Below are 25,128 nucleotides of genomic sequence, written 5' to 3'. Positions count from 1 at the left end.
AGGAAATTCAATTTATATTATTCTAACTAGGAAATATTTGTAAATGTTTGTTCTCTGACTGGCAAGGTGTGCCATACCTTGTTCAGGGCGAAACGTGTAGTAATGTCAACTGCCATAATCAGCCAATTCGTTTGGTGTCCTTTTATATTCTAGGGAAAAGGAACAAACATTGTGGGCTAGGCCTTTACAAAAACCGAATTGGCTACCGGTAGGTTATCAGAATTGTTAAACTGAACGTATCCGATCAATGAACTAATCACATAAAAGGCAATAACTTCACTGAATCGATGTCGAGCGCCACATTTTCCAAATCGTCCGGTGCGCACTGACCTACATCTCACTCCACTCCTGGGGAAATTGGTCAAAAGAGGACCCCTGAGCAGTCATTAGTTCGAGACAGTAATGCAATATAGTCGTGCTGAGCATATTGTAAGATCTCACAACATCTGGAGAATAAGTTAAAATGTCAAAAGCTATTTTATTAATTCATTAATTTAACCACTGTTCAAACAAACAACCATAACCAGTTCTCGATTAACCACTACTATATTATGGTAATAAAATAAATATTTTCGCAGCACAAAGACGGGCTGGAACGCACCCATAGTGTGACAGATGCCGGGTGGGCGGGCTGCAACGCTGAGGAATGTATTCATTGATACATCCTAGAGTTGAGAGGAAACTTGTATAGACGAACTTGGGGTGTTGAGGAGAAAGATTGGTCACTGGGAAAGGAATGCATTCAATCAGGTAGGTCAATGACTATTTATATTGGGGAACACAAAGATGCTATGGTGGCAGTCATTTTCTCTTTCAGTGTACAGACTATTTTTCTTCAAATAAGAACTGTTATTACTGTTGTAATTATGAAACATTGAACAAATTGTTACCACTTTAGGATATTGACATTAAATTGCTATTAGACTAGTCCAGGGCTCTCCAACCCTGTTAATGGAGCGCTACCGTCCTGTAGGTTCTCACTCCAACCCTGTTAATGGAGCGCTACCGTCCTGTAGGTTCTCACTCCAACCCTGTTAATGGAGCGCTACCGTCCTGTAGGTCCTCACTCCAACCCTGTTAATGGAGCGCTACCGTCCTGTAGGTTCTCACTCCAACCCTGTTAATGGAGCGCTACCGTCCTGTAGGTCCTCACTCCAACCCTGTTAATGGAGCGCTACCGTCCTGTAGGTTCTCACTCCAACCCTGTTAATGGAGCGCTACCGTCCTGTAGGTTCTCACTCCAACCCTGTTAATGGAGCGCTACCGTCCTGTAGGTCCTCACTCCAACCCTGTTAATGGAGCGCTACCGTCCTGTAGGTCCTCACTCCAACCCTGTTAATGGAGCGCTACCGTCCTGTAGGTTCTCACTCCAACCCTGTTAATGGAGCGCTACCGTCCTGTAGGTTCTCACTCCAACCCTGTTAATGGAGCGCTACCGTCCTGTAGGTTCTCACTCCAACCCTGTTAATGGAGCGCTACCGTCCTGTAGGTCCTCACTCCAACCCTGTTAATGGAGCGCTACCGTCCTGTAGGTCCTCACTCCAACCCTGTTAATGGAGCGCTACCGTCCTGTAGGTCCTCACTCCAACCCTGTTAATGGAGCGCTACCGTCCTGTAGGTCCTCACTCCAACCCTGTTAATGGAGCGCTACCGTCCTGTAGGTTCTCACTCCAACCCTGTTAATGGAGCGCTACCGTCCTGTAGGTCCTCACTCCAACCCTGTTAATGGAGCGCTACCGTCCTGTAGGTTCTCACTCCAACCCTGTTAATGGAGCGCTACCGTCCTGTAGGTTCTCACTCCAACCCTGTTAATGGAGCGCTACCGTCCAATTTCAACAGTAGGTAAATGTCAATACTGTAGTACACAGAAAGGATATGCACATTTATTTTTGTAGCAATATGTTACATGTAAACAGAAAATTGACATTTGCATGTCCATTTTAACATATTTCTTACATATATAGTGAACAGAATTTGAACAGAATTTGCCACAAAATGACATCCATGCCAAACCCCCCGCGACAATGAAAACTTGCGGTAGTTCTGTAAAAAAAAAGTACATCCTCACAGTACGTAACACTACAAAAGGCCCCCTCTTCTTGGTGGACATCCTGTCGCTCTTGTTGGTCTGGCCAGAGATTTTCTTCAACATCACATCTGATGGTTTTCCTTGCGATGCACCGGGGGAATCGTCTTGCGTGGCGCAACAATCCCCTGCAATGATCACGTGTGATGTCCTCACAAGCAGCATTCATGGCATCTAACAGAGACATCTGATATTGTACCCGATAGTCATATACTTTCCACCTTCATGCTGAAAAAAACGATCGGATTCAGGAATGGGGAGTATGGTGGAAGAAAAGCCATTGATATCCTTTCATGTGCAGTAAACCATTCCCTAACACTGTTGGTTCGGGGGAAGCTGACATTATCCCACACAATTACATCATTTGGCAAATCTGGTCTAACTAAACCTCTTTGATGTTCTGGTATTAGGTCTCTGTAGAGTGTATTTAGGAAGGACAGGAGAAGTTGGGTGTTATAGGGCCCAATGTGTGGAATATGTGTGCTCACACCATTCTCAGAAATGGCAGCACACATTGGAATATTTCCCCCACATTGGCCTGGTGTGCCAAATGTGGCTCTGCATCCAATGAGATTGTGGCCACATCTCCTGCCTTTGGCCAGATTGAACCCAGCCTCTCCATAAAAACAAGAATGTGGGTCATTTCGTGTCCTTCCAGCTCCGTTATTCTCTGTATAGTAACACAGAAACAAAATATAAAGTTCGTTTTACATAGCCTACTCTAGAATCAGACAGTTTAGTAAAGTGGAAATGTTTTCTTATGGGCATCTACCACTTCAAGAAGTATGTACAGGCATCATTGAAGTACAAAGTACCACGTGCACACCAATGGTTTACCTGGACATACTGGTACCACAGCTCCTACCTGGACATACTGGTACCACAGCTCCTACCTGGACATACTGGTATCACCACTCCTACCTGGACATACTGGTACCACAGCTCCTACCTGGACATACTGGTACCACAGCTCCTACCTGGACATACTGGTACCACAGCTCCTACCTGGACATACTGGTACCACAGCTCCTACCTGGACATACTGGTACCACAGCTCCTACCTGGACATACTGGTACCACAGCTCCTACCTGGACATACTGGTACCACCACTCCTACCTGGACATACTGGTACCACAGCTCCTACCTGGACCACTGGTACCACAGCTCCTACCAGGACATACTGGTACCACAGTTCCTACCTGGACATACTGGTACCACAGCTCCTACCTGGCCATACTGGTACCACAGCTCCTACCTGGACATACTGGTACCGCAGCTCCTACCTGGACATACTGGTACCGCAGCTCCTACCTGGACATACTGGTACCACAGCTCCTACCTGGACATACTGGTACCGCAGCTCCTACCTGGACATACTGGTACCACAGCTCCTACCTGGACATACTGGTACCGCAGCTTCTACCTGGACACACTGGTACCGCAGATCCTACCTGGACATACTGGTACCGCAGCTCCTACCTGGACATACTGGTACCGCAGCTCCTACCTGGACATACTGGTACCGCAGCTCCTACCTGGACATACTGGTACCGCAGCTCCTACCTGGACATACTGGTACCGCAGCTCCTACCTGGACATACTGGTACCTCAGCTCCTACCTGGACATACTGGTACCACAGCTCCTACCTGGACATACTGGTACCACAGCTCCTACCTGGACATACTGGTACCACAGCTCCTACCTGGACATACTGGTACCACAGCTCCTACCTGGACATACTGGTACCTCAGCTCCTACCTGGACATACTGGTACCACAGCTCCTACCTGGACATACTGGTACCACAGCTCCTACCTGGACATACTGGTACCACAGCTCCTACCTGGACATACTGGTACCACAGCTCCTACCTGGACATACTGGTACCACAGCTCCTACCTGGACATACTGGTACCACAGCTCCTACCTGGACATACTGGTACCACCACTCCTACCTGGACATACTGGTACCACAGCTCCTACCTGGACCACTGGTACCACAGCTCCTACCAGGACATACTGGTACCACAGTTCCTACCTGGACATACTGGTACCACAGCTCCTACCTGGCCATACTGGTACCACAGCTCCTACCTGGACATACTGGTACCGCAGCTCCTACCTGGACATACTGGTACCGCAGCTCCTACCTGGACATACTGGTACCGCAGCTCCTACCTGGACATACTGGTACCGCAGCTCCTACCTGGACACACTGGTACCGCAGCTTCTACCTGGACACACTGGTACCGCAGATCCTACCTGGACATACTGGTACCGCAGCTCCTACCTGGACATACTGGTACCGCAGCTCCTACCTGGACATACTGGTACCGCAGCTCCTACCTGGACATACTGGTACCGCAGCTCCTACCTGGACATACTGGTACCTCAGCTCCTACCTGGACATACTGGTACCACAGCTCCTACCTGGACATACTGGTACCACAGCTCCTACCTGGACATACTGGTACCACAGCTCCTACCTGGACATACTGGTACCACAGCTCCTACCTGGACATACTGGTACCACAGCTCCTACCTGGACATACTGGTACCACAGCTCCTACCTGGACATACTGGTACCACAGCTCCTACCTGGACATACTGGTACCACAGCTCCTACCTGGACATACTGGTACCACAGCTCCTACCTGGACAACCTGGTACCTCAGCTCCTACCTGGACATACTGGTACCTCAGCTCCTACCTGGACATACTGGTACCACAGCTCCTACCTGGACATACTGGTACCACAGCTCCTACCTGGACATACTGGTACCACAGCTCCTACCTGGCCATACTGGTACCACAGCTCCTACCTGGCCATACTGGTACCACAGCTCCTACCTGGCCATACTGGTACCACAGCTCCTACCTGGCCATACTGGTACCACAGCTCCTACCTGGACATACTGGTACCACAGCTCCTACCTGGACAACCTGGTACCACAGCTCCTACCAGGACATACTGGTACCTCAGCTCCTACCTGGACATACTGGTACCACAGCTCCTACCTGGACATACTGGTACCACAGCTCCTACCTGGACATACTGGTACCACAGCTCCTACCAGGACATACTGGTACCACAGCTCCTACCAGGACATACTGGTACCACAGCTCCTACCTGGACATACTTGTACCACAGCTCCTACCTGGACATACTGGTACCACAGCTCCTACCTGGACAACCTGGTACCACAGCTCCTACCAGGACATACTGGTACCTCAGCTCCTACCTGGACATACTGGTACCACAGCTCCTACCTGGACAACCTGGTACCACAGCTCCTACCTGGACATACTGGTACCGCAGCTTCTACCTGGACATACTGGTACCACAGCTCCTACCTGGACATACTGGTACCTCAGCTCCTACCTGGACAACCTGGTACCACAGCTCCTACCTGGACATACTGGTACCACAGCTGCTACCTGGACATACTGGTACCACAGCTCCTACCTGGACAACCTGGTACCACAGCTCCTACCAGGACATACTGGTACCTCAGCTCCTTCACTCTGGCACTATTCCTCTCAAATGGCACCTTGTACAGTTGTTTCATAGTCATTTGTTGTTGTTTTAAAAAAAAATCTGTCTATAGTGGAAATGCTGACAATTGATATTTGCAAAGATAGTCATCATTTATGATTGCACTTTGGATCTCTTAGCCTGATGGAATTGTTGGCTATGACCATTTTGCAAATTTTTTGTTCTTGCTGATGGCTGAATACTGCTACTCTGCCACCAGCATGAGGTTGTTGTGCAGTCCAATATATGACATGCAGAATTCACAAATAGATCATGTTACAGATAGTATATTGTATCCAATTCGGGCTGTACTACTGTATATTCCTCATATCTTACAGTACATTGTGATTTTCAGACTTGCATTTACTTTTACAATAGTTGCTGTGTTGTGAATTAAATGCTGTAGCAAAAGTAAAGAACAAGTACATATTTACCTGTTTTCCCTACGGAATGTTTGCACAATTGATGACACTGTGGACATGTTTACATTAGGCTGTACTCTCCAACCAGCCTCTTCCATTGTAAGACCATGGTTTATGACACTGTGGACCTGTTTACATTAGGCTGTACTCTCCGACCAGCCTCTTCCATTGTAAGACCATGGTTTATGACACTGTGGACCTGTTTACATTAGGCTGTACTCTCCGACCAGCCTCTTCCATTGTAAGACCATGGTTTATGACACTGTGGACCTGTTTACATTAGGCTGTACTCTCCGACCAGCCTCTTCCATTGTAAGACCATGGTTTATGACACTGTGGACCTGTTTACATTAGGCTGTACTCTCCGACCAGCCTCTTCCATTGTAAGACCATGGTTTATGACACTGTGGACCTGTTTACATTAGGCTGTACTCTCCAACCAGCCTCTTCCATTGTAAGACCATGGTTTATGACACTGTGGACCTGTTTACATTAGGCTGTACTCTCCGACCAGCCTCTTCCATTGTAAGACCATGGTTTATGACATGGCCCACAATTGTGGCTCTGATTTGATCAGGGACTCTTATTCTTTGCCTTCTACCTCTTCCTCTATTATGTCTTCCCCCTAACACCACCACCACACATTCTTACACACCTTCTTATCTCTCTTCCACCAGCTTGTAGCTGCTGTTCAGGGTAGTGATGTTCCTCCATGTTCTTAAATGGTAGTGATTGTGCTGTGGACAAGCTCCATATATATGCTTCCAAACTTGATTGGTTGATTGGTAAGATTGTCACCTGGCAGGTCATTTGCCAATTTAGCAGACATCACAAACATTCCATGTCATAGATATTTATGGCATATAGATGTGTCTGACTGATTTTGATCATTGAATGGATCATTTTGCATGTAATGGCTCACATGATGAAAGAATGTTGTGAAGAGTGAACAATTTCACTGAGAATCAACTCATCAGTTTTGATCAGCCATGTGCACGTAGTTATTGTGCAAATTGTAGACAATTATGTTTACTTTTTTGCACACAAGTGCCAAAACACGTGCAATTTGCTTAAATTAATAAGAAATTCAAATCTGGTGTGAACAAGAAACTAATTGTTCAGAGATTTGAATTTATTGTTTTGAAATAAAGAATTCTCATTCGAGAATTGAGCCAAAGCGATTGAGAAAAACTGTAAAGTAAATTAAAACAAAAACATATTTCTACTTCATAACACATTTTATTATTGGTTTTTACTAAAACAATCTATTATTTATCCAGGTTTGGTAGCCAATTTACTGAATTCATATTTAATCTAGTCGTATGCTCCATAGAAGATCATAACCTTTTTCACTTATCTACAGTTAATCATAAGCCAAATGATTAACATTTCATAATTTGGTTCAGCTCATTAGCTAGTATTCTTACTAGTAGCTAGTTATTTAACTGTCTTGCTGACATCTAAGTTAAGTTGACATTCTGATTATCTGCTCTGTGTGTGTGTGTGTGTGTGTGTGTGTGTGTCACAGGAGGTTGGTGGAACCTTAATTGGGGAGGACGGGCTTGTGGTAAGGACTGGAGCGGAATCTGTGGAATGGTATCAAACACATGTCTTCCTTTTGTTCCGTTCCGGACATTATTATGAGCCGCCCTCCCCTCAACAGCCTCCACTGGTGTGTGTGTAATATGTGTATTGTATGTTGTTGTGTTATGTTGTAATATTACTACATTTCCTGTCTCTGTAATAAGCTGTCTTACCACATCCTCAAAACGATTTCAACTGTGTTTGTTCAACTGTGTTCAACTGTGTTGATTGACTATGTTGAATGACTGTGTTGTTTGTGTATTTGACTCTCTCTTGCTGTGTGTTTCTGACTCTGTCAGGAACTTCTTCTGTGGCCGCTGGTCATGTGACGTGCGTCTGGACGGTCAGACTGTCATCATCACAGGAGCTAACACTGGAATCGGCAAAGAGACAGCCAGGGACCTGGCCAAGAGAGGTAGAGCACACATACACACGCACAGTTTGTGTTGCTGTCCTTGTGGGAACCAAAGAATTGATTCCCATCCAAAATCCTATTTTTCCTAATCCCTAACCCTAACCTTGAGCCTAAACTTAACCCCAAACCCTATATGTAACCCTAACCCTAAACCTAACCCATAGCCTAAAATAGCATTTTTGTTTTTGTGAGGACCGGCAAAATGTCCCGCCTTGCACGAATTGTCCTTGTTTTACTATCCTTGTGAGGACTTCTGGTACCCAAGGATAGTTAAACAAAAACACACACAAGTCGAAGTCTACACCCTTCGCCAGGGATTGGTACTACTCCTAGTAGGAGTGGGAACTATGGACAGGATTCTTCAATTAAGTATTTGTTGTCCTTCAACGAGAGACAACTAGTTTTCATTCAAATGCTTTCACTTGAGAAATTCTGCACCAAACAGTTTAGTTATATGTAAAATTGTGCGACTAAGACCTCCTTGGCAAAAACTTCCAAATTAATGACAGATTTCTTGATTTATCTTAGATTAATTCTGACTATTTTGAGGAAGGCTATGTTGTTACTATGCTGTCTCGAGGGACAAAACATTTTTTTTTCTAAACCGAGTGTGTAGGCGCCTTTTAGTCTAATGATATTCTCAGTAGCAGTCATTAAAGTTCCAGGAGAGGTGGAGACAGAGAGGGCATTGTCAGAATAGACCGCTAAACATCCGTCCTATGCATGCGATGGAACGCACACACACACACACACACACACGCATGCACACACACACACACACACATGCATGCACACACACAGAGTGAGATGAAAGCTGGTTCTACGTACGTGGTCTGATTTGTTCCGTTGGCTGCACTTGAAAAGCTCTGTGTGGCACCAACTTCCTCTTACAAAACACAACAGTGTGTTTGTGTGTGAGTGCGAATGTGTGTGTGTTTTGCAAGCATCGGGGGTTTGTTAGAAGACGTTATCAGAACGACGTTTCACTCATTCACAACTGAGGTTAGAGCTGGGAATGGAAGATTCATAACTGTCTGTCATTTTATTTCCTAAAGTAGTTTGTTATATGAGGAAATATTGATCATACTTTACGATGTCAAGTAGGCTAGAGGAAATAGATGAAAGAGAGTGGTTATATTGAAATATCAATATAATTATATTACTAATACAATTAGTTTTTATTTTTCTAGACAGGCTGGGCCAAGACAAAGCCTTGCGTGCATCACATTCTATTTCTTGCCTTACTGGAAAACAGTCTTTAACTTAAAGATCTGAAACTAGAATCCTTACCTTCCTCTGTCCGTCAACTCACTTTCATGTAGTTTAAAATGTATATTTTAATTTAACTCAATAAAATTGCTGTGATGGTAAAATAAAATAGAATAACTAAATGTGTTAATTATGTACTATAAACAACAGCTAGATAATAAAAAAAAGTTTGCAATGTCCAATGCAGAACACACTCTCACACACACACACACACACTACTTATCCATGTGGAACAAATAAACGGCGTCAAATAAACGCCGTCAGCATGAAATCACCCTGGATCATCACTATGTGTGCGATTGGCTCAACTCAAACTCTAACTTCCCTCTTAATTGTTTGTTTATCGTTTGTGTTTTAATTATGATTGGTTGCTCTGCCAGGAAATTTGGGAAACAATTTTGATTCCCACATCGGAGCGGAGAGAGGGGAACAAAGGCACTTTGATAGCTTCCAGACGGAGCGCTCCCATGGAATAATGACGGTCTTCTATTCCATAATTACTGGGCCACCACAGCTATTGTGTGTGTGTGTGTGTGTGTGTGTGTGTGTGTGTGTGTGTGTGTGTGTGTGTGTGTGTGTGTGTGTCCTCATAGGCCCTCATAGGCCCTCTCAGCAGGGCCGGGCTCATTAAAATAGGATGAGCAGTCCATTGTTTGCCAAGTGAAGATGAGAAACACAGTTTATACTGTTGCCTGTTTCTTTACTGACAAACACTGTGAAATGAACAGTTGAATATTCTGTAAACTGAGATATTAAGCTTGTGTTTTTAGAGATTTCTATGATATTTAGTTAAACTGTTGAGAACGATCCATCCTATGATGTTCAGGGATTTTAAACACAAATGAACATCTTTCACATTTGTCCTCCCGTGTGCTAGTAACCTTATGACCTACCTCTGTGTAACCTCTGACCTCTTTGAACCCCCTCTCAGGTGCTCGCATCATCATGGCGTGTAGAGACATGGAGAAGGCGGAGGGTGCCAGGAAAGAGATCTCAGAAGATTGTGGAAATGAAAACATTGTCGTTCACAAACTGGATCTGTCTGACATCAAGTCTATCAGAGAGTTCGCTGAGCTGGTTAACAAGGGTAGATAACCTTCAGGGTATAGGAATGGATGGCTGGATAGATCGATAGGTGGAGGGAGGGAAAGCTTTTGCAGTGACAGTTTTTCTGGTGTTTGCAGAGGAGAAGCAAGTGAATATCCTGATCAACAACGCTGGCATCATGATGTGTCCCTACTCTAAGACCAAGGACGGCTTCGAGATGCAGTTCGGAGTCAACCACCTGGGTAAGATAAATAAATCAACTTGTATTCATGTAGCCCCTTTCATAATGCATTTGCCATAAAATGCTGAGGTGTAACCAAAGCTTAAACCCTTCCCCAAAGTAAGTCAAGCCGATAGTGGAACGGGACAATTCCCTGGGCCATAGACGATTCAAGGTTCCACTTGTTATTAAGATATATACAGCTGAAGTTGGAAGTTTACATACACTTAGGTTGGAGTCATTAAAACTCATTTTTAAACCACTCCACAATTTTTTGTTAAAGAACTATAGTTTTGGCAAGTCGGTTAGGACATCTACTGTGTGCATGACACAAGTAATTTTTCCAACAATTGTTTACAGACAGATTATTTCACTTATAATTCACTGTATCACAATTCGAGAGTGTCAGAAGTTTACATACACTAAGTTGACTGTGCCTTTAAACAACTTAGAAAATTCCAGAAAATGATGTCATGGTTTTACAAGCTTCTGATAGGCTAATTGACATAAATTGAGTCAATTGGAGGTGTACCTGTGAATGTATTTCAAGGCCTACCTTCAAACTCAGTGCCTTGACATCATGCGAAAATCTAAAGAAATCAGCCAAGACCACAGAAAAAAAATTGTAGACCTCCACAAGTCTGGTTCATCCTTGGGAGCAATTTCCAAACGCCTGAAGGTACCACGTTCATCTGTACAAACAAAAGTATGCAAGTATAAACACCATTGGACCACGCAGCCGTCATACCGCTCAGGAAGGAGACGCGTTCTGTCAACTAGAGATTAACGTACTTTGGTGCGAAAAGGGCAAATCAAACCCAGAACAACAGCAAAGGACCTTGTGAAGATGCTGGAGGAAACAGTTACAAATGTATCTATATCCACAGTAAAACGAGTCCTATATCGACATAACCTGAAAGGCCGCTTAGCAAGGAAGAAGCCACTGCTCCAAAACCGCCATAAAAAAAGCCAGACTACGGTTTGCAACTGCACATGGGGACAAGTTGTGAGGGTGCTTTGCTGCAGGAGGGACTGGTACACTTCACAAAATATATGGCATCATGAGGAACAAAAATTATGTGGATATATTGAAACAACATTTCAAGACATCAGTCAGGAAGTTAAAGCTTGGTCGCAAATGGGTCTTCCAAATGGACAATGACCCCAAGCATACTTCCAAAGTTGTGGCAAAATGCCTTAAGGACAACAAAGTCAAGGTATTGGAGTGTCCATCACAAAGCCCTGACCTCAATCCTATAGAACATTTGTGGGCAGAACTGAAAAAGTGTGTGCGAGCAAGGAGGCATATAAACCTGACTCAGTTACACCAGCTCTGTCAGGAGGAATGGGCCAAAATTCACCCAATTTATTGTGGGAAGCTTGTGGAAGGCTACCCAAAACATTTGCCCAAGTTAAGCAATTTAAAGGCAATGCTACCAAATACTAATTGAGTGTATGTAAACTTCTGACCCACTGGGAATGTGATGAAAGAAATTAAAGCAGAAATAAATAATTCTCTCTACTATTATTCTGACATTTCACACTCTTTAAATAAAGTGGTGATCCTAACTGACCTAAGACAGGGAACTTTTACTAGGATTAAATGTCTGGAATTGTGAAAAACAGTTTAAATGTATTTGGCTAAGGTGTATTTAAACTTCCGACTTCAACTGTGTATACTAGGCCAACTCGGTGCGTCTGCGTTATCAGATTAGCTAGATTAAATCAGTGCAGGCATGTTCTTAAGCAGGCTAAGATGGTCAATCAGCATATTAGCCCCTATTTCCTTCCTAAATGTAGAACTAATTAGCGGCTGGCTTACGTGGATGTAGTAATTGCTCTCTGTCTTAACCTTAGCTCCGGCAGTAAGGCTATTAGCCAGTCACGGATTAGGGCGGAAATTCAATCTGATTTAGAAAGAAGTGAGTCTGACTTTTGCTGAAGTATAGTTTCTTTTAAAACGGTTAGATTTCTCGCCATACTTCCTGGGTCCGTAAAGATACACACACTGTTGAACTATTCATACTGAAGAGAACATAATTTAAGGACAGTTCATTACCAGTTTTACAGATAACATAAACATTCTAATGCGCACACACACACACACACACACACACACACACACACACTCTGACAACAGGCACATTTGCCAGAAATAACACACACACACAGCTCATTGACCCTTCCCTGACCTGTCCCTAACCCCTGACTTCCTGTAGGTCACTTCCTGTTGACCTACCTGTTGGTGGACCTGATCAAGCGCTCGGCCCCAGCCCGCATCGTTAACGTGTCGTCAGTGGCTCACACCTGGACCAGCATGAGACTGGATGACATCAACAGTGAGAAGAGCTACGACCAGGTCAAGGCCTATGGACAGAGCAAACTGGCCAATGTCCTCTGCACACGTTCACTGGCCAAACGACTGCAGGGTAAGAGCTGCCCTCGACAGCTATGGCCGAACTGGTCTAGAACTGAATGTTTCTTTCAGAGAATGGGAGTTGACTCAAAATATTTCCTCTTCTTCACAATCTCCACAAGATGTTTTATGTAGACACCTCTGTGTGTGTGTGTGTGTGTGTGTGTGTGTGTGTGTGTGTGTGTGTGTGTGTGTATTAATAACAGGATACTGTACTGTCTCAAACATATACATCGTCCTGATAAGATCCTCAAATAGACCATGTCATGTTTCCGCTCCAAAGCACCCTCCGGGAACTCTGAAAAGGACTTTGTTCATTTGGGCCACTGCATGTTAGTTTCTCCAACTTTTAAGACTCTCTCAAACCTTCTGTTAGCTATTCAGAATTAGATGATCTATGGATAATCCTGTCTACCTACAAACCTAAGATTGATGAAATATCTGACCCTGTAACTGGCTAGAAGCAACTTGTTCCTACTAGTCATCATGACATGACTGAGCGTCCAGCTCGTGTGTGTTGTGTGCAGGCACCGGTGTGAGTGTGTTCTCCCTCCACCCGGGCGTGGTCCAGTCAGAACTATGGAGACACCTGAACAGTCGTGTCCAGGTAGCGGTCAAGGTGTTCCGGCCGTTCACTAAGTCCTCTGTCGAGGGAGCTCAGACCTCCATATACTGTGCTGTGGAGCCAGGACTGGAGAAGGAGAGTGGAGGATACTACAGGTACACGCATACTGTTTGATTTTGTGAAAGGGTAACTTACAGTGGTACACAGCGTTAATCAGGTAAGTTATTGTATGTCCGCTCATTGACACTCATTGTGTTTATGTGTGAACAGCGACTGTGCGCCTGCAAGGTGCTCCAGAACAGCTTCTGATGACGACTTGGCCCAGAAACTGTGGGAACTGAGCTGCAAGATGCTGGCCATCACCTGGGAGTGAACACAAGATACTAGGTTGCATTTCAAAGGCCCCCTAGTCCTCATGTAGTGCACTGAATACATTGTGGATATAGTGCACGACGTGGCTTTGGCCAGATTTTTTTTACAGTTATTATATTCTCACTATGTAGATTGCAATATGTAAAGAGCATTACTACTACAGTTGAAGTCAGAAGTTTACATACACTTAGGTTGGAGTCATTAAAACTCATTTTTAAACCAATCCAAAAATGTCTTGTTAACAAACTATAGTTTTGGCAAGTCGGTTAGGACATCTACTTTGTGCATGACACAAGTAATTTTTCCAGCAGTTGTTTACAGCAGTTGTTTACAATTCCAGTGGGTCAGAAGTTTACATTCACTAAGTTGACTGTGCCTTTAAACAGCTTGGAAAATTCCAGAAAGTGTCATGGCTTTACAAGCTTCTGATAGGCTAATTGACATCATTTGAGTCAATTGGAGGTGTACCTGTGAATGTATTTCAAGGCCTACCTTCAAACTCAGTGCCTCTTTGCTTGACATCATAGGAAAATCAAAAGAAGTCAGCCAAGACCTCAGAAAAAATGTGTAGACCTCCACAAGTCTGGTTCATCCTTGGGAGCAATTTCCAAACGCCTGAAGGTACCACATTCATCTGTACAAACAATATTACGCAAGTATAAACACAATGGGACCACGCAACCATCATACCGCTCAGGAAGGAGACGCATTCTATCTCCTAGAGATGAATGTACTTTGGTGCGAAAGGTGCAAATCAATCCCAGAACAACAGCAAAGGACCTTGTGAAGATGCTTGAGGAAACGGGTACAAAAGTATCTATATCCACAGCAAAACGAGTCCTATATCGACATAACCTGAAAGGCCTCTCAGCAAGGAAGAAGCCACTGCTCCAAAACCGTCATAAGAAAGCCAGACTACGGTTTGCAACTGCACAAGGGGACAAAGATCGTAGATTTTGGAGAAATGTCCTCTGGTCTGATGAAACAAAAATGGAACTGTTTGACCATAATGACCATCGTTATGCTTGGAGGAAAAAGGGGGAGGCTTGCAAGCTGAAGAACACCATTCCAACCATGAAGCATGGTGGTGGTGGCAGCATCATGTTGTGGGGGTGCTTTGCTGCAGGAGGGACTGCAAAAATTATGTGGATATATTGAAGCAACATTTCAAGACATCAGTCAGGAAGTTAAAGCTTGGTCGCAAATGGGTCTTCCAAATGGACAATGACCCCAAGCATTCTTCCAAAGTTGTGGCAAAATGCCTTAAGGACAACAGTCAAGGTATTGGAGTGGCTATCACAAAGCCCTGACCTCGATCCTATAGAAAATTTGTGGGCAGAACTGAAAAAGTGTGTGCGAGCAAGGAGGCCTACAAACCTGACTGAGTGACACCAGCTCTGTCAAGAGGAATGGGCCAGAATTCACCCAATTTACTGTGGGAAGCTTGTGGAAGGCTATCTGAAATGTTTGACCCAAGTTAAACAATCTAAAGGCAATGCTACCAAATACTAATTGAGTGTATGTAAACTTCTGACCCACTGGGAATGTGATGAAAGAAATAAAAGCTGAGAGAAATAATTATCTTCTATTATTCTGACATGTCACATTCTTAAAATAAAGTGGTGATCCTAACTGACCTAAGACAGGGAATTTTTACTAGGATTAAATGTCAGGAATTGTGAAAAATGGAGTTTAAATGTTTTTGGCTAAGGTGTATGTAAACATCCGACTGTGTGTGTTACTGTAGTTGTATATGAGTAAACAGACGGAAAAAATTGATTTGTTGAGGACTGAATAAAGACAATGGTTGTGACTCATGTCTCAAATTCTGTTCCCATATAGTGGCCACGTGTCACGCCATAGAGATCCTTATTATTCTCTATGTTTGTTTAGGTCAGGGTGTGACTCGGGTGGGAAAGTCTATGTTTTCTGTTTTGGGGCCAGTGTGGTTCCCAATCAGAGGCAGCTGTCTATTGTGGTCTCTGATTGGGAATCATACTTAGGCAGCCTGTTTTCCACCTGTGTTTGTGGGAGGTTGTTTTCTGTTAAGTAAAGTATCATGAACACTTACCACGCTGCACCTTGGTCCACTTCTCCTTCTAACGACGGGCGTTACTCCACGTTTTGGCCCGAGCCCGGTGTAGACGGATTTGTCCTGTTTCAAAACTCTGAAAATACATCCTTTCTGTTTCTCCCTTTTCAGACATTAAGGCTGCATTTACAATTACTAGCAAAAGAGCTGATCTGATTTGACAAAATACCATTTAGTGGAAAAAAATGATCAGAATTGAGCTGTCTGTGTCAATGCAGCCTAAGGGTTCAAGATCAGCGTTACAGCGCGAATCACCTTTAAAGGCAATTTTTCCGCATTCACAGAAAGCGCATTCACAGTAAACGCTGCATAAGCATGTCGGCTCAATCAGAAATTACCTTTAAATTTCAACTGCGCTACAATGCAGATCTTCTGCGCTACGGATTGAATTGAGCCCTTAGGCTGTGTTTACACAGGCAGCCCAATTCTTTTATTTTGCCCAGTTAGTGGCAAAAGAGCTGATCTGATTGGTCAAAAGACCAATTAGTGAGTAAAAGATCAGAATTGGCCTGCCTGTGTATATGCAGCCTATGTTATATGGTATTGGATTTAATTTTGTAGTACATATTATTAAAGGTATTGTATAAATATGTTGTAGCCTATGGCATTTTATTAGAGGGCATTGTATTATTACAGTAAAAGTATAATAATCTGTTAGAATTATTTGTAACAATGTGATGTACATTTTTGTAATAGCTGAATGCACTCTTGCATTTTGGAAATAATTATTTTCCTATCTTCTATGGCTGCTTTTAGACAGGCAGTTCAATTCTGATATTTTTTTTAACTAATTGGTCTTTTGCCCAATCAAATCAGCTCGGAAAAAGATCTGATGTGACTGGTCAAAAGACCAATTAGTGGAAAAGATATCCGAATTGGGCTGCCTGTGTGAACGCAGCCTATTTCAGAGGGTGGTGTTCTTGCTTGAGATCTGCATGCTGAACACTGTCCAAGTTGTACACACTTATTTCTATGAATGGCATGTGACAGGATAATATTTGTTCTACGAAGCAACTGGAATGACAAACCATATTCAACCACTTAGAAAAAAAGTTGTTTATAGAGAGTGACAGTTGAATTGTAGGCCTACCACATATCAGGCAGGATTAGGCCTGGCTATACGTATGGTGGAATTTGCCTTTGTACACCCGGGCTTGAGTGTTTAACCTTAGCCCGGGATATTAATGAGTGAGTTTGTGGACTGCTCACACACACACACACACATATTTATTTGATCTTATCTCTCAATGTTCATCTCAAAGTGCACCAGATCGATGCATTTCGCTGTTCAAATTAAAATGTTCTTCCGGCGAGAATCCCTACAGACCCACCCAACTAGGGTCCCCCTCTAGCTTTGGGCTAAGGCCCCAATGTCCTCAAATCTTAGAAACACCCCTGAAGGTACTAGACTACTCATTGATCTCACTTACAGAAATCTACAACAGAGTTCACCCACCTCTCACCTGGCTTGGCAAAAGCCTGTGCTGCCTTTACTATAGTAGTAGGCTGATGGGCGTAATACAACAAGAGCTCAACGTCCCGGTCAAACTGATGAGCTGCACTCAGAACAACATTAAGATGAAGATAGAGCAGTCAGAGGGAATCGAACAGGATGATTCTGATGGTTCATGCTGTAGTGAGAACGTATACACACAGACATACTGTACAGACACTGATATTGAAACGTACGTACACTACCGGTCAAAAGTTTTAGAACACCTACTCATTCAAGGGTTTTTCTTTATTATTTACAATTTTCTACATTATAGAACAATAGCAAAGACGTCAAAACTATGAAATAACACATATGGAATCACGTAGTAACCAAAAAAGTGTTAAACAAAACAAAATATATTTTATATTTAAGATTCTTCAAATAGCCACCCTTTGCCTTAATGACAGATTTGCAGACTCTTGGCATTTTATCAACCAGCTTCATGAGATAGTCACCTGGAATGCATTTCAATTAACAGGTGTGCCTTCTTCAAAGTATATTTGTGGAATTTCTTTCCTTAATGTGTTTGAGCCAATCAGCTGTGTTGTGACACGGTAAGGGGGGCATACAGAAAATATCCCTATTTGGTAAAAGACCAAATCCATACTACGGCAAGAACAGCTCAAATAAGTAAAGAGAAACAAAAGTCCACCATTACTTTAAGACATGAATGTCAGTCAATGAGGAAAATGTAAGAACTTTGAAAGTTTCTTCAAGTGCACTTGCAAAAACCATCAAGAGCCATGATGAAACTGGCTGTCACAGGAAAGGAAGACCCAGAGTTACCTCTGCTGCAGAGGATAAGTTCATTAGAGTTACCAGCCTCAGAAATTGCAGCCCAAATAAATGCAGCCCAAATAAAACACATCTCAACAACAACTGTTCAGAGGAGACCAATAAGAAGAAGAGATTTGCTTGGGCCAAGCAACACAAGCAATGGACATTAGACCGGTGGAAATTTGTCCTTTGGTCTGGAGTCCAAATTGGAGTTTGTTGGTTCCAACCGCTGTGTCTTTGTGAGACGCAGTGTGGATAAATGGATTATCTCCGCATGTGTATTTCCCACCGTAAAGCATTGAGGAGGTGGTGTCAGGGGGCTTTGCTGCTGACACTGTCTGTGATTCCTGACTGAGCGTGACCGCAGAGTGAAGGAAAAGCAGCCAACAAGTGCTCAGCATGTGGGAACTCCTGTTGGAAAAGCAATCCAGGTGAAGCTGGTTGAGAGGTTGCCAAGAGTGTGCAAAGCTGTCATTAAGGCAAAGGGTGGCTATTTGCCCTGAGCGCTCGGGAGCAGGATCTCTCTGTACTTTGCTCTGTTCATCTTTCTCTCGATCCTCACTTGTCTCTCAGTCCCTACCGCTGAAAAACATCCCTACAGCATGATACTGCCACCACCATGCTTCAGCTTAGGGATGGTGCCAAGATCCTCCAGACGTGATGCTTGGCATTCAGGCCAAATAATTCAATCTTGGTTTCATGAGACCAGAGAATCTTGTTTCTCATGATCTGAGAGTCTTTAGATGCCTTTTGGCAAACTCAAAACGGGCTGTCATGGCCTTTTACTGAGGAATGGCTTCCATCTGGCCACTCTACTATAAAGGCCTGATTGGTGGAGTGCTGCAGAGATGGTTGTACTACTGGAAGGTTCTCCCATCTCCACATAGGAACTCTAAAGCTCTGTCAGAGTGATCATCGTGTACTTGGTCACCACCCTGACCAAGGCCCTTCTCCCCTGATTGCTCAGTTTGGATGGGCGGCCAGCTCTAGGGAGAGTCTTGGTGGTTCCAAACTTCTTCCATTTAAGAATGATAGAGGCCACTGTGTTCTTGGGGACCTTCAATGCTTCAGACATGTTTTGGTACCCTTCCCCAGATCTGTGCCTCGACACAATCCTGTCTCGGAGCTCTACGGATAATTCCTTTGACTTCATGGTTTGGTTTTTGCTCTGATGTGCACTGTCAACTGTGGGACCTAATATAGACAGGTGTGTGCCTTTCCAGATCATGTCCAATCAATTGAATTTACCACAGGTGGACTCTAATCAAGTTGTAGAAACATCTCAAGGATGATCAATGGAAACAGGATGCACCTCAGCTCAATTTCAAGTCTCATAGCAAATGTTCTGAATACTTATGTAAATAAGGTATTTCTGTTTTTTTTTGTTATAAATTTGCAAAAATGTCTAAAAAAACATTTTCCACTTTGTTGTTATGGGGTATTGTGTGTTGATTGCTGAGGATTTTTAGTAGTCCAGCACATTTCCATGATAACATATTATGAAAATTCGTAACAGCTATTGAAAGTATTAGCATATTTTTATTACAATCAATCTTACAATCAAGGTTTCACGTTCAACCTTTTAGTGTGAAGAACAAAATAAACAAAATAAACCACCTTAATAAGCATGTTTTATAATATGTCAAAATATTTATTTGAAAATACAAAGTTCGTCATCAATATAAACGACAACACTAACATTTGTGAATTTAGAAAACATGAACACTAAAAGGAACAAAGTGTGCGTGTGTGTGATGCTGACTTATGCTACTCAATGCATTTGTTACAAACCACAAGCATGTGACTGTGCTCTTTGCAGACGGGTGTGTTGCACTGAGAACACCAGCAGCTGACTTTTCTATCCTTTGCGCTTGGGAAGAGCTGGCACCTCTTCCTCTTCTGGCCCTGGTTGCTCTGAGTGCTGGTGACATGGCTCTCTTTCATCACCCCACATCTTTCCATTGCCTCAGTTCTTCTGTGGAGATGGGAGAACCTTCCAGAAGGACAACCCTGCAGCGCTCCAACAATCAGGCCTTTATGTTAGAGTGGCCAGACGGAACCCACTCCTCAGTAAAAGGCACATGACAGCCCACTTGGAGTTTGCCAAAAGGCACCTAAAGGACTCTCAGACCATGAGAAACAAGAGTCTGTGGTCTAATGAACCCAAGATTAAACTCTTTAGACGGAATGCCAAGCGTCCCGTCTGGAGGAAAGCTGCTCATCCACTGTGACGCAGTAGCTGGGGATGAACCTTCCTCTACAGTTCGCTAGGAAAAGGTCCCACACATACCGGAAGGCTGCCAGGTGGTCCGTTGCCTCTCTGAACACTTTGGTCCTCTTTTCATCAAGCCTCAGGTAGCGACGGATATCCTCACATCTTCCGACCGACATGGTGGCCTTATACATTGGATTCTGCAGTGGATCCAAAAATAGCTCCCGTGTGGAAACAGTCCACCTTTTCACCATGCCAATAAAGGCCTTTAGTTCCTCTTTGTTGACCTCTCTCCACACTGTCGCAAAAGGGGCACTCCAATAAGACCCCTTTTTACTGGTTTAAACTCTCCTCAGAGGAGTTGTCCTTCTCATCTGTAGAATCATCTTGGACAGCTGGACTACCAAATGCATCCACAACTCCAACTTGACCTAGAGGCACAGTCTGTGTCATCTGAATTGGATACCTCAGATTCTGAGTCAGAGGCACCAATGGCTTCCTTATCCAGCATCTGTAAAACCATTTTGTTTGTATATCTGGCAGCATTCTTATGAGCCTCCTTATGAAACTCCTTTTACTCAATGAGTTAAAAAGGAGAAATGAAAAAGGTGATTAATGAACATTAAAACAAGATATTTAGTAAATATTTTATTAATTACTTTGATTTTATTGTTGTAGCAAAAAGAAAGGTCAGTTTGACGAGTGCAAAGTGGTGAATTCCATAGGAAATACATAAGGGTCATATTTGACTCACACTTGAAAACTTGGGGTAGTGATGCAATTTTTTTTTTTTTTACTTAAAAAAAAAGAAATTACAAAAAAAAAATAGGATGTTAGAACATTACAGACACATTGTTTAATGATTTCCTGGGATATTAGATGATGACATTGGGGGTGTCAGTACAGCAAAAACAACATTAGGCCAGGTCGTTTTGACCAGCATATGGATCCTAGGGTTAATAATGTTAGAATAAAGGCTGTAACGTAACAAAATGTGGAAAAAGTCAAGCGGTCTGAATACTTTCCAAAGGTACTGTATATACAGTTGAAGTTGAAAGTTTACATACACCTTAGCCAATTACATTTAAACTCAGTTTTTCACAATTCCTCACATTTAATCCTAGTAAAAGTTCCCTGTCTTAGGTCAGTTAGGATCACCACTTTATTGTAAGAATGTGAAATGTCAGAATAATAGTAGAGAGAATTATTTATTTCTGCTTTAATTTCTTTCATCACATTCCCAGTGGGTCAGAAGTTTACATACACTCAATTCGTAATTGGTAGCATTGCCTTTAAATTGTTTAACTTGGGTCAAACGTTTTGGGTAGCCTTCCACAAGCTTCCCACAATAAGTTGGGTGAATTTTGGCCCATTCCTCCTGACAGAGCTGGTGTAACTGAGTCAGGTTTATATGCCTCCTTGCTCGCACACACTTTTTCAGTTCTGCCCACAAATTTTCTATGGGATTGAGGTCAGGGCTTTGTGATGGCCACTCCAATACCTTGACTTTGTTGTCCTTAAGGCATTTTGCCACAACTTTGGAAGTATGCTTGGGGTCATTGTCCATTTGGAAGACCCATTGCGACCAAGCTTTAACTTCCTGACTGATGTCTTGAGATGTTGCTTCAATATATCCACAAAATTTTCCTCCTCATGATGCCATCTATTTTGTGAAGTGTACCAGTCCCTCCTGCAGCAAAGCACTCCCAGAACATGATGCTGCCACCCCTGTGCTTCACGGTTGGGATGGTGTTCTTCGGCTTGCAAGCGTCCCCCTTTTTCCTCCAAACATAACGATGGTCATTATGGTCAAACAGTTCCATTTTTGATTCATCATACCATAGGACATTTCTCCAAAAAGTACGATCTTTGTCCCCATGTGCAGTTGCAAACTGTAGTCTGGCTTTTTTTAAGGCGGTTTTGGAGCAGTGGCTTCTTCCTTGCTGAGCGGCCTTTCAGGTTATGTCGATATAGGACTCGTTTTACTGTGGATATAGATACTTTTGTAACTGTTTCCTCCAGCATCTTCACATGGTCCTTTGCTGTTGTTCTGGGATTGATTTGCACTTTTCGAACCAAAGTACTTTCATTTGTAGGAGACAGAACGCGTCTCCTTCCTGAGCGGTATGACGGCTGCGTGATTTCATGGTGTTTATACTTGGCTGACTTCTTTTGATTTTTCCCATGATAGGCCTTGAAATAAATCCACAGGTACACCTCCAATTGACTCAAATGACGTCAACAAGCCTATCAGAAGCTTGTAAAGCCATGACATCATTTTCTGGAATTTTCCAAGCTGTTTAAAGGCATAGTCAACTTAGTGTATGTAAACTTTTGACCCACTGGAATTGTGATACAGTGAATTATAAGTGAAATAATCTGTCTGTAAAAAATAGTTGGAAAAATTACTTGTGTCATGCACAAAGTAGATGTCCTAACCGACTTGCCAAAACAATAGTTTGTTAACAAGAAATTTGTGGAGTGGTTGAAAAACGAGTTTTAATGAATCCAACATAAGTGTTTGTAAACTTCTGACTTCAACTGTATATATATATATATATATATATATATATATATATATATATATATATATATATATATATATATATATATAATTTTTTAAACATATATTTAATCCCTTTATTTTAGCAGGCACACGTTTCCATTAATTGTTTAAAAGGTACCAGTTACCTTCAGACGAGTCCAGTGACACCTGTGGGGTTTGTAGAGCAAATCAGAGAACGTCACCGTGTTCGTGAGAGTCTGTCCATAGAGTGAACATATTAGTTTCTAGACCAAACTGTACAAACATTTGAGACAAGTTAGATTTTTGGGATGCCTGATTGTCCGATAAACAATGCAATGGAAGTAAAATTCCGTTTCTATAATGATTTGTGCATTTCTTATTTTCATAACGCACAGCGTACTACTGGGACAATAGTTGGTCTATAGCCATAATACGCACCAATAAACCGGTCAGTTAACAATAAAATCCACCTTCATTAAATACCTGCATTCTCTTTCTTCATCTTTATCCTCTGCTGGAGTTTAGACTTAGTGATGCTCTGCGCCACTCTCTGTTCCACTACCTTCAGCTCAGTCCTGACCCCTCCACTCTCTGTTCCACTACCTTCAGCTCAGTCCTGACCCCTCCACTCTCTGTTCCACTACCTTCAGCTCAGTCCTGACCCCTCCACTCTCTGTTCCACTACCTTCAGCTCAGTCCTGACCCCTCCACTCTCTCTCTGAGCCCATGGCCCAGACAAACAGAACAGCAACACCAGCAGACCTACAAAACCCCTCATTTTCAAATGACAAGTCTTCACAAATAATGCTGCAAAAATTATGTAAAGAATAAAGTCAAGGATTCTGATCAAGTGAAACATTGCTGTGAGCTAACAAGACAGCATGTCATTTAAATCTGACACTGTAAAAGGCTGTGACAGAACTGAACCTTCCATTCAGTTGAAGAATCTATTTATCTACCTATAAAATAATGTTTCATGTTTCCTTTGAAGTGACTGGAACTCAACCAAGACACACATTGAATAGGAATAAACCAGTCATTAGTGAGCCACTACTCCAATATGTATTTCTTTGTATAATGGCTTAATTAGGACACACACTGTGTTCATGCGTGGGTGTCCTCCGTGTGTGTGTGTGTGTGTGTGTGTGTGTGTGTGTGTGTGTGTGTGTGTGTGTGTGTGTGTGTGTGTGTGTGTGTGTGTGTGTGTGTGTGTGTGTGTGTGTGTATTTGTGCCATGTTTTTTTAAAGTAGAACATTATGTCAGCTGTCATTTTTGCTGTGTTATATTTGACGGATTAAAATCCTACTCCAGTCTCCTTTTCAGCTAATTTATCACCTGATTTACTGAACAAAAGGCACATCTCATTAGGTGGTCCAGGTATCCTCATGACATGGCAAAAGTGGGGGTGGGGTGGGCCTTTCCTCTTGTTCTCTATTGCGCCTCCATTGTTCCTCAAGCAAGGGGGGAGGCCGATGACATCAGAGGGCACCATCAGACCAAATCTTTGAATGGCCTACTCAATTAAGTTTGCACTTGTGTCTAAAAACCACTATTTTGCTCAAAACATATTTTTTTACCCTTAGTCCATTATCAGCCTAAAAAAACGTCATACTTGCACGTAAAAAAAAAAGCAAACGGTAAAACGTCACAGTAGTTGACTTTTTTTCTCAATACATAGCAATCAATGGGAAAGATGAGTGTCACAGGGTTGACGTTTATCTCAGTGTCGCTGGGTTGATGTTTATGTAAATACATTGCACAACCATCACGTCGCTGCAGATTTTACTGTGAAGAGACAATCTCAAGATCATTTGTTTTGTTACTGTCCATATATAGCTTGTTTTTGGTCGCAGGTTCAGGAAAGGCTGAAGAATTGCAACATTTACCTGGAGCTAACTCTGCAAACCCAGCACTGCAGCTCTGCACCCAGCTCTGCAAACCCAGCACTGCAGCTCTGCACCCAGCTCTGCACCCAGCTCTGCAAACCCAGCACTGCAGCTCTGCACCCAGCTCTGCAAACCCAGCACTGCAGCTCTGCACCCAGCTCTGCAAACCCAGCACTGCAGGGTGATTTGAAAAGTCATAATCAATC

The 25,128-nt window shown here is 43.0% G+C and overlaps 1 protein-coding gene across 1 annotated transcript; it reads left to right on the top strand.

Moving 5' to 3' along the window:
- The first annotated feature begins 75 nt into the window (after positions 1-75).
- zgc:112332 (retinol dehydrogenase 12) lies at positions 76-14,352 on the top strand. The gene is made up of 7 exons (XM_029696725.1): positions 76-750; positions 7,928-8,043; positions 10,244-10,399; positions 10,497-10,601; positions 12,799-13,008; positions 13,523-13,715; positions 13,831-14,352. Exons 1-7 carry the CDS (start codon positions 737-739, stop codon positions 13,931-13,933), a joined length of 897 nt encoding a protein of 298 aa, XP_029552585.1. The 5' UTR covers positions 76-736; the 3' UTR covers positions 13,934-14,352.
- Positions 14,353-25,128: the final 10,776 nt, after the last annotated feature.

This window comes from Salmo trutta, chromosome 2, assembly GCF_901001165.1.
Source record: "Salmo trutta chromosome 2, fSalTru1.1, whole genome shotgun sequence".
Classification (NCBI taxonomy): domain Eukaryota; kingdom Metazoa; phylum Chordata; class Actinopteri; order Salmoniformes; family Salmonidae; genus Salmo; species Salmo trutta.
This window is presented reverse-complemented; position numbering and strand designations above follow the sequence as displayed.

Coding starts and splice junctions, on each gene's coding strand:
- zgc:112332 (XM_029696725.1), top strand. Junction 8,044..10,243: donor CAGGGACCTGGCCAAGAGAG/GTAGAGCACACA, acceptor ACCCCCTCTCAG/GTGCTCGCATCATCATGGCG. Junction 10,400..10,496: donor CGCTGAGCTGGTTAACAAGG/GTAGATAACCTT, acceptor TGGTGTTTGCAG/AGGAGAAGCAAGTGAATATC.